The 16,045-nt window shown below is 42.2% G+C and overlaps 1 protein-coding gene across 1 annotated transcript in view; it reads right to left on the bottom strand.

The window, feature by feature from the left end:
- The window catches only part of LOC126335904 (ATP-binding cassette sub-family C member 4-like), a 227,009-nt gene that overhangs the window by 127,838 nt on the left and 83,126 nt on the right, over nt 1–16,045 (bottom strand). The window contains exon 5 of the mRNA XM_049999377.1: nt 6,580–6,784. Coding sequence (XP_049855334.1) covers nt 6,580–6,784 — 205 coding nt within the window. The remainder of the gene's footprint in view (nt 1–6,579; nt 6,785–16,045) is intronic.

The following is a 16,045-nucleotide window of genomic DNA, read 5'->3' as shown; positions in this document are numbered from 1 at the left end:
CTCTATATACTCCTTCTACCTTTCTGCTTTCCCCTCTTTGCTTAGAACTGGGTTTCCATCTGAGCTCTTGATATTCGTACAAGTGGCTCTCTTTTCTCCAAAGGTCTCTTTAATTTTCCTGTAGGCTGTATCTATCTTACTCCTAGTGAGATAAGCCTCCACATCCCTACATTTGTCCTCTAGCCATGCCTGCTTAGCCATTTTGCACTTCCTGTCGATCTCATTTTTGAGATGTCTGTATTCCTTTTTGCCTGCTGCATTTACTGCATTTTTGTATTTTCTCCTTTTATCAATTAAATTCAATATTTCTTCTATTACCCAAGGATTTCTACTAGCCCTCGTCTTTTTACCTACTTGATCGCCTGCTACCTTCACCACTTCATCTCTCAGAGCTATCCATTCTTCTTCTACTGTGTTTCTTTCCCCCATTCCTGTCAACTGTTCCCTTATGCTCTCCCTGAAACTCTGTACAACCTCTGGTTTAGTCAGTTTATCCAGGTCCCATCTCCTTAAATTCCCACCTTTTTGCAATTTCTTCAGTTTTAATCTACAGGTCATAACCAATGGATTGTGGTCAGAGTCCACATCTGCCCCTGGAAATGTCTTACAATTTAAAACCTGGTTGCTAAATCTCTGTCTTACCATTATATAATTTATCTGAAACCTTTTAGTACCTCCAGGCTTCTTCCATGTATACAGCCTTCTTTTATGATTCTTGAACCAAGTGTTACCTATGATTAAGTTGTGCTCTGTGCAGAATTCTACCAGGCGGCTTCCTTTTTCATTTCTTAGCCCCAATCCGCATTCACCTACTATGTTTCCTTCTCTCCCTTTTCCTACTGTCGAATTCCAGTTTCAATATCATGGTGTAATCACTGCCATCATATTAAGAGCTGACCTAGCTAGGTATTATCTGTCTTCATACAGCATGTGTAGTATACCAGTATAACTAAGAAACAGATGTAGGCTTTGGGTGCACATGAAGCATTTTTTGTTAACCCTGCCATAGGACTTGCGTCTGTGTATCTGCAGTGCAACGTTAAATATGCGGAAGATCGAAGAAGAGTCTGCTTATCTCACATGGAATATCAGAATTGAGGGGAACAGTAGCAGTTTTATGGTCTCTTTTCTTAAGAACCTCGCATTAACAAGGTACACATCGTCCAGATCACCACATGCTGACACAATACAACCATCCTTTACAAGCAAATCCAAATTCGAATGGAGGTTTACAGACAGATCATCCAATTTGCTGTGATTATAACTAAAATTAGAGCTTCGAAAAGCTGTAAAAAACGTACCGCTGTTCAGAATGAATCCAATTTTGAACGAAATATTATCGGAGAAGGGGGAAACGTTACGGAAGAAAATACGGCAGAATATGCAAAAAAAAAGACATGGGTTACATTCTCAGTATGACTGTCCCTATGCCGGATTTAATGCGGCTGGTAAAGCTATTTTGCAAGAACAGTGGCTGTGCGCCAGTAGCTCTGCAGAAGTTTCAGACACTCAAGGTTATGAAAAAAGGCGTTGGTCTGATGACTGGAGAAAATGATTAGAAATTCGAAAAGACAGGTTCTAAGTGAAATTTTCCGGACGGAGGAAAACAATTGATCTAACGTCAGTAGAATATGTGGCCTCAGCACTTCAGGAGGGGTCGAGCAGTGGTGCACTAACTTGCAATGCACAGGGAATTGCCCAACTTTCCACATGACTGTGACCACAGTGCATAAAATTTTCTGAATCATCCTGAATTGCTATCCATACAAAATTATCCACTTTCAGCAGTTGCTTCACGCTTACCTACCAGTAAGACTAATGTTTGCTCTAGAATTTCTTGCTCGCATGGAAGTGGATAATGAATCGCTATGGAACATTGTGTGGATACATGAAGCCGATTTCCATCTCCAAGGACATGTCAATAAACAGAATTGCAGAATATGGACAAAGGCAAATCCACTCGCACATCAATCGGCACCGCTTCTTTCTGCATAGGTAACTGTGGGGTGCGAGTTGACGGCAGTCCTTATTGTGAAGCGTATTTTTCCGACGAAATGGGTCGTGCAGGTCAGGTTAGATGTACCGTCAGTGATACAGACTGTGAGCGTCTTTTGCGCACCAGCGTCGTTTGTCCTCCCCTTCGACAGCATGGATGTGTGGGTAGGATTATTTTTATCTACATCTACATCTACATCTACATCCGTACTCCGCAAGCCACCTGACGGTGTGTGGCGGAGGGTACCCTGAGTACCTCTATCGGTTCTCCCTTCTATTCCAGTCTCGTATTGTACGTGGAAAGAAGGATTGTCGGTATGCTTCTGTGTGGGCTCTAATCTCTCTCATTTTATCCTCATGGTCTCTTCGCGAGATATACGTAGGAGGGAGCAATATACTGCTTGACTCTTCGGTGAAGGTATGTTCTCGAAACTTTAACAAAAGCCCGTACCGAGCTACTGAGCGTCTCTCCTGCAGAGTCTTCCACTGGAGTTTATCTATCATCTCCGTAACGCTTTCGCAATTACTAAATGATCCTGTAACGAAGCGCGCTGCTCTCCGTTGGATCTTCTCTATCTCTTCTATCAACCCTACCTGGTGCGGATCCCACACTGCTGAGCAGTATTCAAGCATTGGGCGAACAAGTGTACTGTAGCCTACTTCCTTTGTTGTCGGATTGCATTTCCTTAGGATTAGGATGTGAGATAGCGCTCCTCAGCCAGTGAAGCGGCTGCTGCAGAGATATTTCGGAAAAGAAAGAATTGTCAGCCATCATTTCTCTACTGCCTGAGCTACCAGATCATTTGATTTGAATCCGTGGCCCTTCGGGTTGTAGAGATATCTCAAGTATGCTGTATCAGTGCCTCAGTTACTGAAATGAAGGCAGGCATTGAGCAACGCATTCTGAACGTGGCCCCGAGACACTCCGACCTGTTGTGGAACATGATGTTTCTCGATTTCAGCTTGTGGCAAAAAACGGTGGAAAGCATATTTCACATGTCTTGCACCAGTCTCACGACAATTAGTAACCGATGTCATTCTACTTTTTACGTACTTTTTGGCCCTAGATCAATTAAAAACTGACGTCATTTTGCTTTGTATGCGGTTATTGGCCTCAGGATAATTAAAAACCGATGTCATTTTGCTTTTTATGTGGTGTTTGGCGTCAGCTAAAATCTTATTGTTCCCATCCGATGTGGTACTTGCCGCGATGAATAGGCTTACTAACAGCGCCACACCTGTTGAATGCTAAACGTTTGCAAACAGTATGTTTGATTGAATATGCTGCTCACGTCATAGCCATCATATTGCGATTCATCTGTCATTTTTAGCTGGAACCATTTATATTATGATGCTTACAGTGCCATCTAGTGGTAATCCTTTCGTTAATTTTTTTCGTTTCCAAAACGTTTCCTCCTTCGATAACATTTCTTTCAAATTTGACGTCATTCTGAGCAGCAGTTATTTTTTTTTTTTGCAGCTTTTTGAAGCTGGAACTTCAATCATAATCGTCCTAACATCACACTGCTCTCTTGTATTATTACTGTGTTCGCTCTTTCCGATATGCCTTATTCGGATTCCCATGATGTGCTGTTCACACATCCCAAGGTAGCAGTTAACTGATGAAACGGCACACTGTAGTACCGGCTTCAATGTCTTAGAAATGAGTGAGGAATAAAATAGTGCTTTTAACCCTAAGGAAGACCACCTATGCCGGCAAATGGTGGTACCGACTGCCATTTTTTTGTTATGACACTAAGATCATTATTCTTTAACGCTGCTCAGTTTTTTCCAAGAGTGTGTTAATGTTCAGGTGTAATCCCAGCTATCATACTAAGAGTTGATTTAAGTGTGGTTGATGTAGGAAAGAGGAAAATGACTGTATTTTAACAATAATCCTTTATTTTCCAATATTTATATTAACAATGTATAAAGTGTGTAATTAACTAATACTATTTCCTGCAGAATTGTTGTTTTGGTCAAAAATGCTCTTCTGCTACTGAAACAGGTTTCCGACCCACAGCACACAAGGAAAAGAGAGGTGCACATTTAACGCGAGGAGAAATATGTCTGCAAGGAAGGAATAGCACTCCCATTTTTTCTGGCGGCACATTTTACATAGGTGAGCACCGTCGGAAACTCATAGCCGCATGCTGTTCTGATGCTACTTTCAGGAGGTATTTCAATGCGAATTTGCTTAAATAATGGACGATGATAATTGTTAAACATTAAATTATTTGGATATCAGTATACTTGTTTATGTAATGGAGTGAGGTAATTTTTAAGCATTGAAGTATTGGGATGTCAATGTACTTGTTTAAGTAAATCACTGTGGTAGTAATCGTTAAACATTTAAAGTCCCATTTATACGTGTGTCTTTGGATGACAGTCTTGAAAAGTTGGCATTTGGAATGCTCTGAGGAAATCTAGTAAATCTGTAACAAATGCTCCAAAAAACTGTAAATAACAATTGTACGTGGTCATATGTTTGCAGTGCTTGGAGAAAATGCCATTGGCGGGTACATTCTGCAACAAATTGCGAATATCAGCTAAATTTCACATGCTTATTGCCTGGGGGCAGCGGCTGATCTCTGATAATGCTTCATGGTCATCGACTGACAAACAGAGCGTGAATGACATCTGATAATGGTGACTGCCACACCACAAAGAGTGTTAGGTGCGAATTCATGCCAACAGGATTATGCTCCCGGACTAGGAAGTAGGGGAAATGGAGGCGGCCATTTTTAGTCGTAATTATGGTAATTAAGATAATTCTAAAATTACCTGACAGCCATTAGTTTTCTTCCATAAGGGGGATAACTGGTACTTTGTGCTGAAACTGGAACAGCTCTACAACTAACGTCGCTCATTTTGAACACTTAACACTCACAGTTTGGAGCCAAAGCTGGCTATGCAAGCCTATTAGTGGTATAATAAATCAAAGCTGATGCTCTATACATTATGTTTTCATTCTAGAATCAAGAACTTACAAATGTCACTACTCACAATTCTTCATCTTGAAAGGTTAGCATCAAAACGAAACAGCACAAACAGATTTTAACAATCACAGCGCACTCGTGATCAGAGAAAATCTGACAGGAGAGTCCACTTAGTTCACCATCCCTATATGAAAACGGGTGTGTACTTCCGCTTTTCCTCATATTAGTAAGTCGCAGCCTCAACTGTTAACTGTCATTAGCCGTACGAACATGTGTGATTATAAAAGGAATCATGCATAAATCAAATTTTATTTCCATCTGCTGCTCAATGGCTAACACGTACAAGGGAAGTCCCAGCTATGATCTTAAAAGAATTATTCAAATTGTTTAAATAATAGTTTTAATAGCTACTGTCAAAATAATTTTATAGTGACATAAACTCGAATTTTGTTATTTCGTTCTCTTACTTTCTCTCATAAGGCAAATCTATTAACACTGCAATCATCTTTCCAGTGTTAATTTTTGCTGAATTTAAAATTTTATTTAAGCATATGAGTGTATAATTTTTGTGTAATGTAAGAGAGCATAGTTTAATTTAAAATAAGGAAACACAGCAACATTCTGTTAGAATTTAAAAATGAATATTAACATAAATTTCTGTAGTGTATGTACTTTTTACATGTATGGGGAGAGGTAAATAACGCAAAAATAAAAAAATGGAATAATTTCTATAGTTACACTTAACTTCAAAACAAATCAGCTTCAGCTTTCTTGGAGAAAAATTGAAAATGATTTTTTGCTTTGCACCCTAAATTTAGTGTGATGGAGACACATTTTTCTTTATTACCTGATGTTAAGGGCTTCTTGTACCTCAAAGGCTGAGTAATCATCACTATGGCAATTCTGTAAAAAGTAGAAAGCTGACACTAATTTGTACTCTGATGATCTTTTCAAGTGGCTGACTTCAGTGCTGAAATTACAGTGAAACAGTTTTCATTGACACGTATTAAATTTATACTAACTGGAGCATATGATTTGACCGCCAATTATATCACTTCCTAATATTTCATAAAGGTAACGAAAACCTGAAAATTGCTATCATTCTTCAGATAAAGAAGTTGTGATGGAAAGGGGACATTGATTGTGTCATTAAGAAAATAGTAAAAGTCTATTTCAGATGTACAATTTATGAGAATAAAGTTTGCGACCTGCGTCAAATAAGAAAGAAAATTAATGCCAGAGTGGTCATATCTGTCATCCACCTCCCAGAAAACTAAAATTCATATTTCACCTACACAACTGTAATCCCCTTCATGTGACAGTAATAGCTTGTCATCTAACATACAATGTTTCAGCGTACCATTATGTACTAACTGCGGCACTAAGTACGAACATCACATTGCGCATTCATAGTGTAACACCCACTGACAGGAGAAACTAATTAACGTCCAGCTGTGTAGCTCAGGTAGTATAATATAGTTAGATTCCTGTTTAGTGCCGTATAGAACTGTGATTGTGTTTCTTATGAACAGCACTGTGTCACCAGTTTGTAACAAGAACACGATTCAAACAGAAAAAACTGTTATCCATTGTGCAGACACTGGTTGTTCTCTGTAACAGTCTTCGTTTCCGACGCGGTGCCTACCTTCCTGTAGAGAAGGGAACAGCAGGCAACCCTGACTCTCATGCCGACCAAGGAAACTTTTAAGTTGTAATGGTGAACGCAAAACGCTTTGACAAAGTTGATGAGCACCAGGCCGCTGGCGTACAGGTAAGCCTGCCGCTGTGTGACGTCGCTGTTGGGGGAGAAATGCTGAATGACCAGACCCAGCAGCAGCGGCTGTGCCAATCTGAAATGGAAAAACGCGTCCAGCAGAGACAGCATAGCACATGCTTCCGTTAACTGTTCAGCACAGTACTATTAACCACTTAACATTATAATTTGATGTCAGAAAAATATTTTATGTAAGTATATGTACACTATACACAGATAAGTAATTACGCAATAACTGGCTGACTTTAGGCATGGACAAGACAAGAACCTAGAGAATGGTTGTGGTTACAGCCATAAATACTGACTAACAATTTAAAATTATTTTTAATAAATTGCATAGTAGCATCGGGTTTTATTTCTTCTGAAGTTATTCGTGGAAGAATTATAAATTCCCAGACAGTGGATAAAATTCCCTGGTAAATCTTATAAGAAGTAGAACAAGAGTTTTAGCGTCCAGTCACTGCATATGTCATCTGAAATGAAGAATGGGTCTGAGGCACCAACCTAACCCATTGTTCTTGAAGGACTCCCTCCGTTATTTGCCAAAGGTGATTTTTCCGGGCGCCCAGAAAATTTTTAGCGGGGTGGCACAAGAGAGATCTGAGCTTCCCTCCTTTGAAAAATAAAACGTGTTACCGAAAATTAGAGCCTCTATTCGTTCAAGGTATGAGAGGTAAGAAGCAATACAGAAGAGATATAGAAGCGTTAGGAAATGCAACCTATGTCGAGCAGCCTATCTTCAGTCTATGTAAAGGAAACATTCACAAATGGGCACTGCACAAGAATGAACTTGGAATATGATTGAATCAGTCTATGGTATTAGTGGCTTGAAGTAACTAACAGGCCATTAAAATTGCATCATCAATAAAGGTATCAAATAAGTAAGTATTACCTACTGTGCACAAACAGTTTAGTAGGATGAATAAATGACTAAATTTGTAGCTGATTTTGATGGTACTCACTGTGCAAAATGTAACACAGAAGACTGCCACATCTGGCATCAACAGTGGCTAAATGTGGGCATCGAGACGAAATGAACTTGGATGACAGAAGTACGCAACTTCGTACTGTGTTCATCAGTCGGAATGCCTGACGAGTGGTAGCGTGCAAGTCTCTCGGCACCCCATGATCAGACTTTTTCAGTGAAAGATCTAGAGCAAGTCCTGGAGAGGGCCACCATCGAACACCCTCTGTTTCGTGATAACTCAAGACAATAAAGGTTAACATGCGGCCATACGTTGCCTTATCCAAAAATATCGTCTCAGACACCTCACGACAGCGTGCAGCCAACGGTCTTAACAAATTTAAAATGTAAGGGCTACTTTTCAAATTTCCAGTTCTGTGGACGATAATTGATCGTGTTGTGTATTTAATGCCACTTAACACTGTTTTTACAAGGCTAAATAACTGCATGTAAGTAACCAACATCAGTGCTTCGAGTATGCTTAATACACAGGGGAAAATTTTCCACAAGACAGACAGCCATGCTCCGACCGTCTATCAGGAGGCGACCTTCTCACCTATCCTCCTCCACAAGACACATAATCGGAAATATGCTCGGCTGCCTCCTAGTGCCAAGTGCCATTTAGGTCAGTGCTCGGGCCACGCCAGACTAACTCTCGCCGAGTGAGTTTTCCTGGGCCAGGCAGCGATTCTGCAAGGGTTCGATCAGTCAGGATACTTACTCGACAGCCGCCTCCACAACATCTCTGATGTTCACGTATAATTTTGCGATCGCGGGAGCTCAGTTGTGGACTTACAGAGTTCCTGTCCTCCTCACCAAAAAAGATGGGCACTCAGTCATCGTGACAGACTTGTGAAGTTGTAAATTTTTTTTCTGTTTAACTTTCAGACAGCTGCATGTCGGACTAAAACAATTTATCGACTGTTTGTTAAATGAACTAACGAACTGGCCTCCAAAAGCCAGATATATTATTGTTCCGTTTCAAGAAGTGGCTTGTTTTATGTTTTGTTTCAACCCATGTTACTCTCATTCTTTTCCTCTCACTCTCTCATTTTTTTTTTTTTTTACCTCCATCTGCGGATATCTCATTTGGCGATGGGGTTGTGTGTTCAGATCAGTCTCAAACAAGTGCTGTCATCTAGATAGCCAGTGCTTGCGTGTGTTTACCATTTGACGGTATGCTCATTATAACGTTGCTTATAACATAGCGGAACCTCTTCATATTTGCAGTGAAAGATCTAGAGCAAGTACTGGAGACGGTCATCGTCGAACACCCCCTGTTTCGTGATAACTACTGCAGCAGATGCAGTGCACAAAATCCTGATCGAGCACCTCACGGCTACTTTCAAGTTGCCTCCAGAAATCTCCTCTCGTCTCTCTATGATTAGCTACACGTTCAAGGTTGTCCAGTCAGTGACCCCAGCTTTCCAGCATTCGACAGCAAGGGTATACCACGGGCAAACTATGTTGCACGCATGGAGCAGCATTCCCTTGCTCATGTCATCTCACTTGACGACCAGTACCACGCTTTCTTTTCGGCATATGTAGACCTGGACACTTACCACTATTACAACAACTAAATCCAGAAGTGGATCCCAGTGTCCTTCCGTATGACAAGTTGAAGATCAGTTTACTTGAATACTTTGTCTCTCAAGTGGACTTGGCGGCAGGTCGCCAGAAGTTTTTTAGCTGTCATAAACTCCAAGGACAGTCATGCACAAATTCGATTGTCCACTTACAGGGTTTATCTCGCAACTGCTGTTGTCAGTGCTCCAATGCCGAGTGCAGTCAATTAGATGCTTTTTTCTTGGTTAGAGATATGACTTTAGAAATGTTCCTGATTATTGCCTTAGCCCTGATCTCTTGAAATTCAAAGACCCATCTGTAGAAACTTGTATTCCCATCATCGGGGATTTCAACAATACATTTGGCCCTCGATTACCCTACAGGATCACTCACAGGCGTTTGCAACTCAGAAAACATGTCGTTCTCCAATCCAATTATGAACACCTGCTCAGTCAGATTTACAAAGTTCAGGTAAAGATACAGCACCCCAGCACCATATCCAACGACTTTCTTCCGGGAGTCAGTGTTTTATAAATTATCAGTGACACCAATGCCGTTATTGGCGAGCAGAGTCCATCTCTTGTGGGAAAACCAGACATAGGGTCAAAGTGTGTTATTCGGCTTGAAGTTAGCAGTGGACTGCACCTGCATGAAACCTTCAGACATGGTGGCAGACAACGTTGATGAACTGTACCCAGACTTATCTTATATTCAATCAGTGTTACCACATTCTACATAAAGTGTCTCATGAAGTGTCGCAATCAATAATGAACCCATCTCCTTGCAGATAGATAAGGTGTCTGCCACCACCATTATCGTTTGGGAATCATATTATAGCCCATTTCTTCTACCTTCTGACCATTTGATACCCTAATGTTAACTTATAACAATAGCCTTATAAAAATTATTGGAAAATTCACAACCAAATACAGTATTGGTCGCACAACTTCATGACAAGGACTTTGATAGCGGATGCCCTGAGAGCTAACTTAAGTATGGACTTTTTTAATGCACTCGAGTTAGAAATTCACGACTCCACCCCACAGTCAACTCCCTGGGTACAGACTTATATGTTAAAGATTTTTTTCTTGCAAAATTCAGATCCATATTTTCACAACCTTCTTAGGGCGTTAGAGACGTTGGAGCTCATGTAGTCCTCCTCCCATCAGCAACGTCCAAGTTTTTTTTTAGGGCTAGAAGTGTTCCTTTTGCAATTATGGATAAGCTTCAAGGGGAATTACAGCACCTACAAGGTGAGGACATCCTCAATCCAATCTCTCTCAGTCAATGGGACACTCCCATTGTCACTGTTAAAAAATAAATGGTGCCCTACACATTTGTGGATATTTCAAGACGATTATCAATGTCCAATCAGTCATTGATGTGTACTCAATATCTAAGATAAAGGACATCACGATTCATCTAGAGGGTGGAAAAAATTGACCTGGGGCATACCTAACTCCAACTGATATTAGATGAAAAATCCCGATGTATCCCAGTCGTCAACACTCCCTTCAAGCTCTTCCTGTGCTATAGACTGGTACAGCCAGCAGCCCAGCAAGATTTCAACGATATCTGAAGTATCTGACTCACGATATACCAAGGACAACAAATTACTTAGGTGACATTCTCGTCACAGGTAAAGATGCCCAAGACCTGACCAACGTCTTGGACACCCTAATCAAGGTCATCCAAGAGGTCAATCCAAAGTGCAATAAAGACGAATTCTGTCCCTTTACTCATCACGCTGAAAACCTCAGAAACATTATCAACTGGCTCTTACCAATACCAGCCAGTTGAAATTAATGTTGAGAAAATTAAATTATTACCGAAAATTTGTTCCCCATGTGTCTGGCATTGCCGAGCCACCAGGACAACTACTGCAGAAAAACATCCTTTGGGAGTGGACCGCACTGTGTGACGAAATTGTCAGAGACTTAAAACAGGTCCTTCTCCAACCTTCGTGTTTCATAGCACAGGACCCCGCCAAACCTCTTACCCTGGCAGTCCTGCTTTTGTGTCCAAAACTCTCACAGCTGTTCGGCAAAATTGTAGCCAGATTCAGAAAGAACCATTAGCTATCATCTTTGGCCTTAAAAAATTCCATAATTATGATCATGGTAGGCATTTCACATTATTCACCAATCATAAACCATTTTTTCCACTTTTCAAGGCCACACCTAAATTTCCCACCAAAATTGCACACTGTCTTCAGCGGTGGGCCCTGTTCCTCTCAAGCTGTAATTATAATATTCAGTGTCACTCTACCACACAACATGCAAATGCTCATATCCCTTCCTGTCTACCTCTGCGCCTGGACCCAATGTTCGACAAGGATCTCGGATTTTGTATCCACCTGAACGCTGCTGTGGAAGAAACTGTGGCCATTCTCTCACTGGACGCCAATCTCATCATATACCAAACTTCGAAGGATCTGACCCTCAGCAAGAACCTCCACTTGGTACTGCAAACAGATCTGACAGCCGGAGGTCGATACCTGTTCGTACCATCAGAATGAGCTCTCGACATTGAATGATATGCTGCTACTCCAAGTGGAAAATGTCTGCACCCAGATGGTCATATCTGCATCTCTGCAGCAGCGCGTTTTGTCGTTCTCCAAATTGGTCACTGGGGTGTGGTGCTCACTAAACGTGTGTTTCGCCACCATATCCAATGGCGTGCCCTATCTTCTTCCAATACTTGGTAGAGCCAGAAGGCCGCCCCTCCACACCGTTTCTTCTCTTAGCCAGACTGTTTCATTCCCTGGTCCAGGCTTGATTTGGATTTCATGGGACCTTTCCTAGGCCACACTTGGCACATTTCAATAGACACAGGCAGTGGGTTACCATATGTTTCTTGCATGTCAGCCACAGAAAGTAACTAACAATTCAAGCCTTGTCTAGCAGATTTTCTAGTCAAGCACTTCCTAACACCATTGTAACAGGCAATGATCCCCAGTTCCCATCTGCTGAATTCTACGCTTTCTGTGATAAAATTGGCATTGCTCTAGTTCACACAGCACTCTCCCACCCTACCTCGAAAAGACTGCAGAACATTTCATCCACACTTTTTAAGCCCAGATGTCTAAATTTCACTGTCACCATCCTATTAAGGAGTTTCTCAGCCTTCTTCCGGAATATTAGAGGTCAACACCTCAGGATGACTCATCTCCTAATGAGAAACTTCAATGCCGATCTCACATTCAGCTTTCTGTCTTTCAGTCCATAGTTTACAGTCCACCCACTCAGTGGCCTAGCTGCCACCATTTTTCATCTAAAGACCCAGTGTGAGCCCTTGATTTTACTAAGGGACAGTAATGTCCAAATTTCTAGGCAAGGCCATGGCTGAGGTGGCACTGCAGGACAGCACACTGTGCCACAAACATGTCAACGAATTATGATCTCGCTGTGGTCCTTCTACTGATGCCAAGAAACTACCACCTTCTTTGTTCCAGAGACACAGACACTCAATGCATCCACCCCAGACATCGATGGGCCAGTTCAAACATTGCTGAAGCCAGCTCACAGGAGGGGCCTTTGACATCTCCACTCACAATGTCAGGACCTACACCAATGGATGTGGAAAACAGTTTTCTGTAAGACAGATGGCATTGTTCCAACTGTCGACCAGGAGGCGACCCAAGCGCCACTAGAGAGAGACCTTGGGCTATATAAACCTATTCCCTTCCATAAACACAAGAACGAAATTAGGCCTTTTTGTATCCTAGTGCCGAGAGTTGTTTATGGCAGTACTCGGGCCAGGGTAGACTAGTTTGTGCGAAGTGAATTTTGCCAGGCCAGGCACCGCTTCTTCAAGGATTCCATCAGTCAGAATTCTCGCTCGAGAGCCACCTCTACTACGTCGCTGCCATTCAATCTAACTTTACGACTCCAGGAGCTGCCGGCTGTAGACTAAGAGCGTTTGTAGCCCCATCACTGAAAAAGATGGGGATTCTGTCATCATGGCGGACTTGTGGATTTGTTAATTTACTCTTATTTAACTTTTAAACGGATTTAAACAATTTTGCTCACTACGAGCCTTTGACTTTTATGAAGTTTATGGTTGGAAAAAAATTGTGCTAAGTTCTATGGGACCAAATTGCTAAGGTCACCGGTCCCTAGGCTTACACACTACTTAATCTAACTTAAACCAACTTAAACGCTAACGACAACATACACACCCATGCCCAAGGGAGGACTCGAACCTCCGACGGGGGTGGGGGGGGGGGGGGGGGGGAAGGAGGGAGTTTATGTTTAATGAACTTAGACTCAATGGCCATACAGGCCTTTATCCACCAGAAGTATTTTGTTCTACTTCAAGAACAGACTTATTTTATGTTTTGTGTCAGCTCACGTCGGAATAGGCGTGCTATTAATCTTTGATAAATAAACCTGTACAATCATTGCCACCTGATAATTTTTTGTGCTGCTGTCAGCAGACATAGCACATACCATCATGCCAGTTGCTGGATGCATATGACGATGATGAGTCCAGTCTGGTAAGGATGGTTCCCCTCAGAGGTTTTTCACACATACACGTCTATTTTGGTGCTCTGAAAAGATGATATGAAGCATTCCTGTGTATAACGTTGTCCCTGAGAGCAACCCTGTCAGAATGCTTCTCTCTGTCGCTGCATCAAGGAAAGCGACAACAGTAAACGCCATGCTGACAGTCAGCAGTGCTGCAGACGTCGTCGTAGCTACTTGTCTTGATGCAAACGAGCCAGTTTTCTGACCCATTGTATGATCCAGGTCGAACGATGTCATATGACTGTCTTCTCCTGTGCTTGTTGCGTGGGACCGCTGAGATTGTGCACAGCGTTGAGTACGCTTCTCCTGAAGGAATCGACTTCACATTCCCATGACGGCCGTGTGATGCCGACTAACACGAGCTACAATATCGCGGAACTACAAACTGCAGTCTCCAAAACGCTGCTGCTTTTGACTTCCGACACATAACGCAAACACGATCTTCTCACAATCAAATAACAGTTAAATGTGATATTTAAATGAAAATCCTGTCTCGGGCATGGATGTGTGTGATGTCCTTAGGTTAGTTAGGTTTAAGTAGTTCTCAGTCTAGGACGCTGATGACCTCAGATGTTAAGTCCCATAATGCTTAGAGCCATTTGAACCATTTGAATCAAAACGCGGATGAAAATGTGTATCGAGTGGTCGTGACAGATGTCCATTGAAGAGGATTGTGACGAGAAATAAGAAGACGACAGCTGCAAAAGTCACTGCAGAACTGAAAGTCGCATTCGCGAAGCCTGTGAGCACCAATACAGGGCGTTGGGTGGTCTAAAAGCAGGGATCTGCAGGTCGAGCTGAAAGTCCAAAACCACACATCAGTGATGCAAATGTCCGTAACAGGAAAGTGTGGTGCCGAAGCCATATTACATGGACTACAGAGGTAAAAAGTCATTTACTTGGACGAGTATTTCATACTGTTTCCAAGTTCTGGCAGATTTTACATCCTTAGAGTGAAACATGGCTGGGGTTCGGCGATCGTTTGGGTAGCCATGTCGTGGTATTCCATGGGCCCCAAGTTTAACCTGGAACATCCCATTAATGCCGAGGATTAATGGTCTAGGACTGGTTTTCTATGTACGAAGATGAATTGCAGCTTGTTCCCTGACCACCACGGTCAGCAGATCTCAATGTTACTGAGCCTCTGTGGTCTACTTTGTAGAGAAGGGTGGTGATCGCTGTCCACCTCCATCATCGTCACCTGAAATTATGGCTATTTTGCAGGAATAACGGGATACGATTCTCTTGAAAACCGTACAGAGACGACTGGAAGATATTTCGAATGACAATAGGCTCCCTGCTGCGTATTCGGCATAGTGATGTACCTTGTTTTTGGTTCAAATGGCTCTGAGCACTATGGGATTTAACTTCTCAGGTCATCAGTCCCCTACAACTTAGAACTACTTAAACCTAACTATCCTAAGGACATCACACACATCAATGCCCGAGACAGGATTCGAAACTGCGACCGTTCCGGTCGCGCGGTTTCAGACTGTAGCGCCTAGAACCGCTCAGCCACCCCAGCCGGCACCCTGTTTTTGTACAAACCATACATAGCTCGTGACTGCTGTATTATTGTGTACACTGTGCAGTGTCACACCAAACACTTGGTAGGTGTGTCGCACGGCCACGTATTTTATTCGATACACCTCTAATCCGCTTTTCCAAAACCAAAAGATCCACAATGCCTTGCACGGAAATTTGGTGCCCCTTTCACTACACTGTAGATATTGTTCTTCCCGTGACATAACTGTTGAACCAATATGTCGTTAATTCTTCATTGCTGGGATTTCTTTGGTTGACAGTTGATGTAACGAAGTATCAGTGTCTTTATTATCTACGTGATGAACCACTCAAAACAAATCATAGGTAGCACTGTTTAAACAGCACTCCCCGTCCCTATTCCCCACTCAACGTTCAACAGGGCAACAGGTTGTTGTGAGTGTGGCTCGATGTAAGTTCTATAGAAAATGTATCGGAGTAGCTTAAGATTGTAATAAGAGAAAGTCTTCATCTCGGAACTTAATGTAATGTTGCACGTCCCGAATTATCGATAGGTGAACCTGAGCGAGAGAGGGCGTGGTTGACTAGAAAAGCGAGGTGACAGCAAAAATGAATGTCGTCGGCCAGGAACCTCGAGCGTCCAAACCGTCTCATAATGTGTGCGCCGAGCCACTGCGTCCAAGGCTGTACCTGACGACTACTGCTGGTTGTTGTCAGAGAACATCACCATTTCATTATCCTGTCAGTATAAATGCATCATTCCTTCACAACTGCA

Source organism: Schistocerca gregaria, chromosome 2 (genome assembly GCF_023897955.1).
Source record: "Schistocerca gregaria isolate iqSchGreg1 chromosome 2, iqSchGreg1.2, whole genome shotgun sequence".
Lineage (NCBI taxonomy): Eukaryota > Metazoa > Arthropoda > Insecta > Orthoptera > Acrididae > Schistocerca > Schistocerca gregaria.
This window is presented reverse-complemented; position numbering and strand designations above follow the sequence as displayed.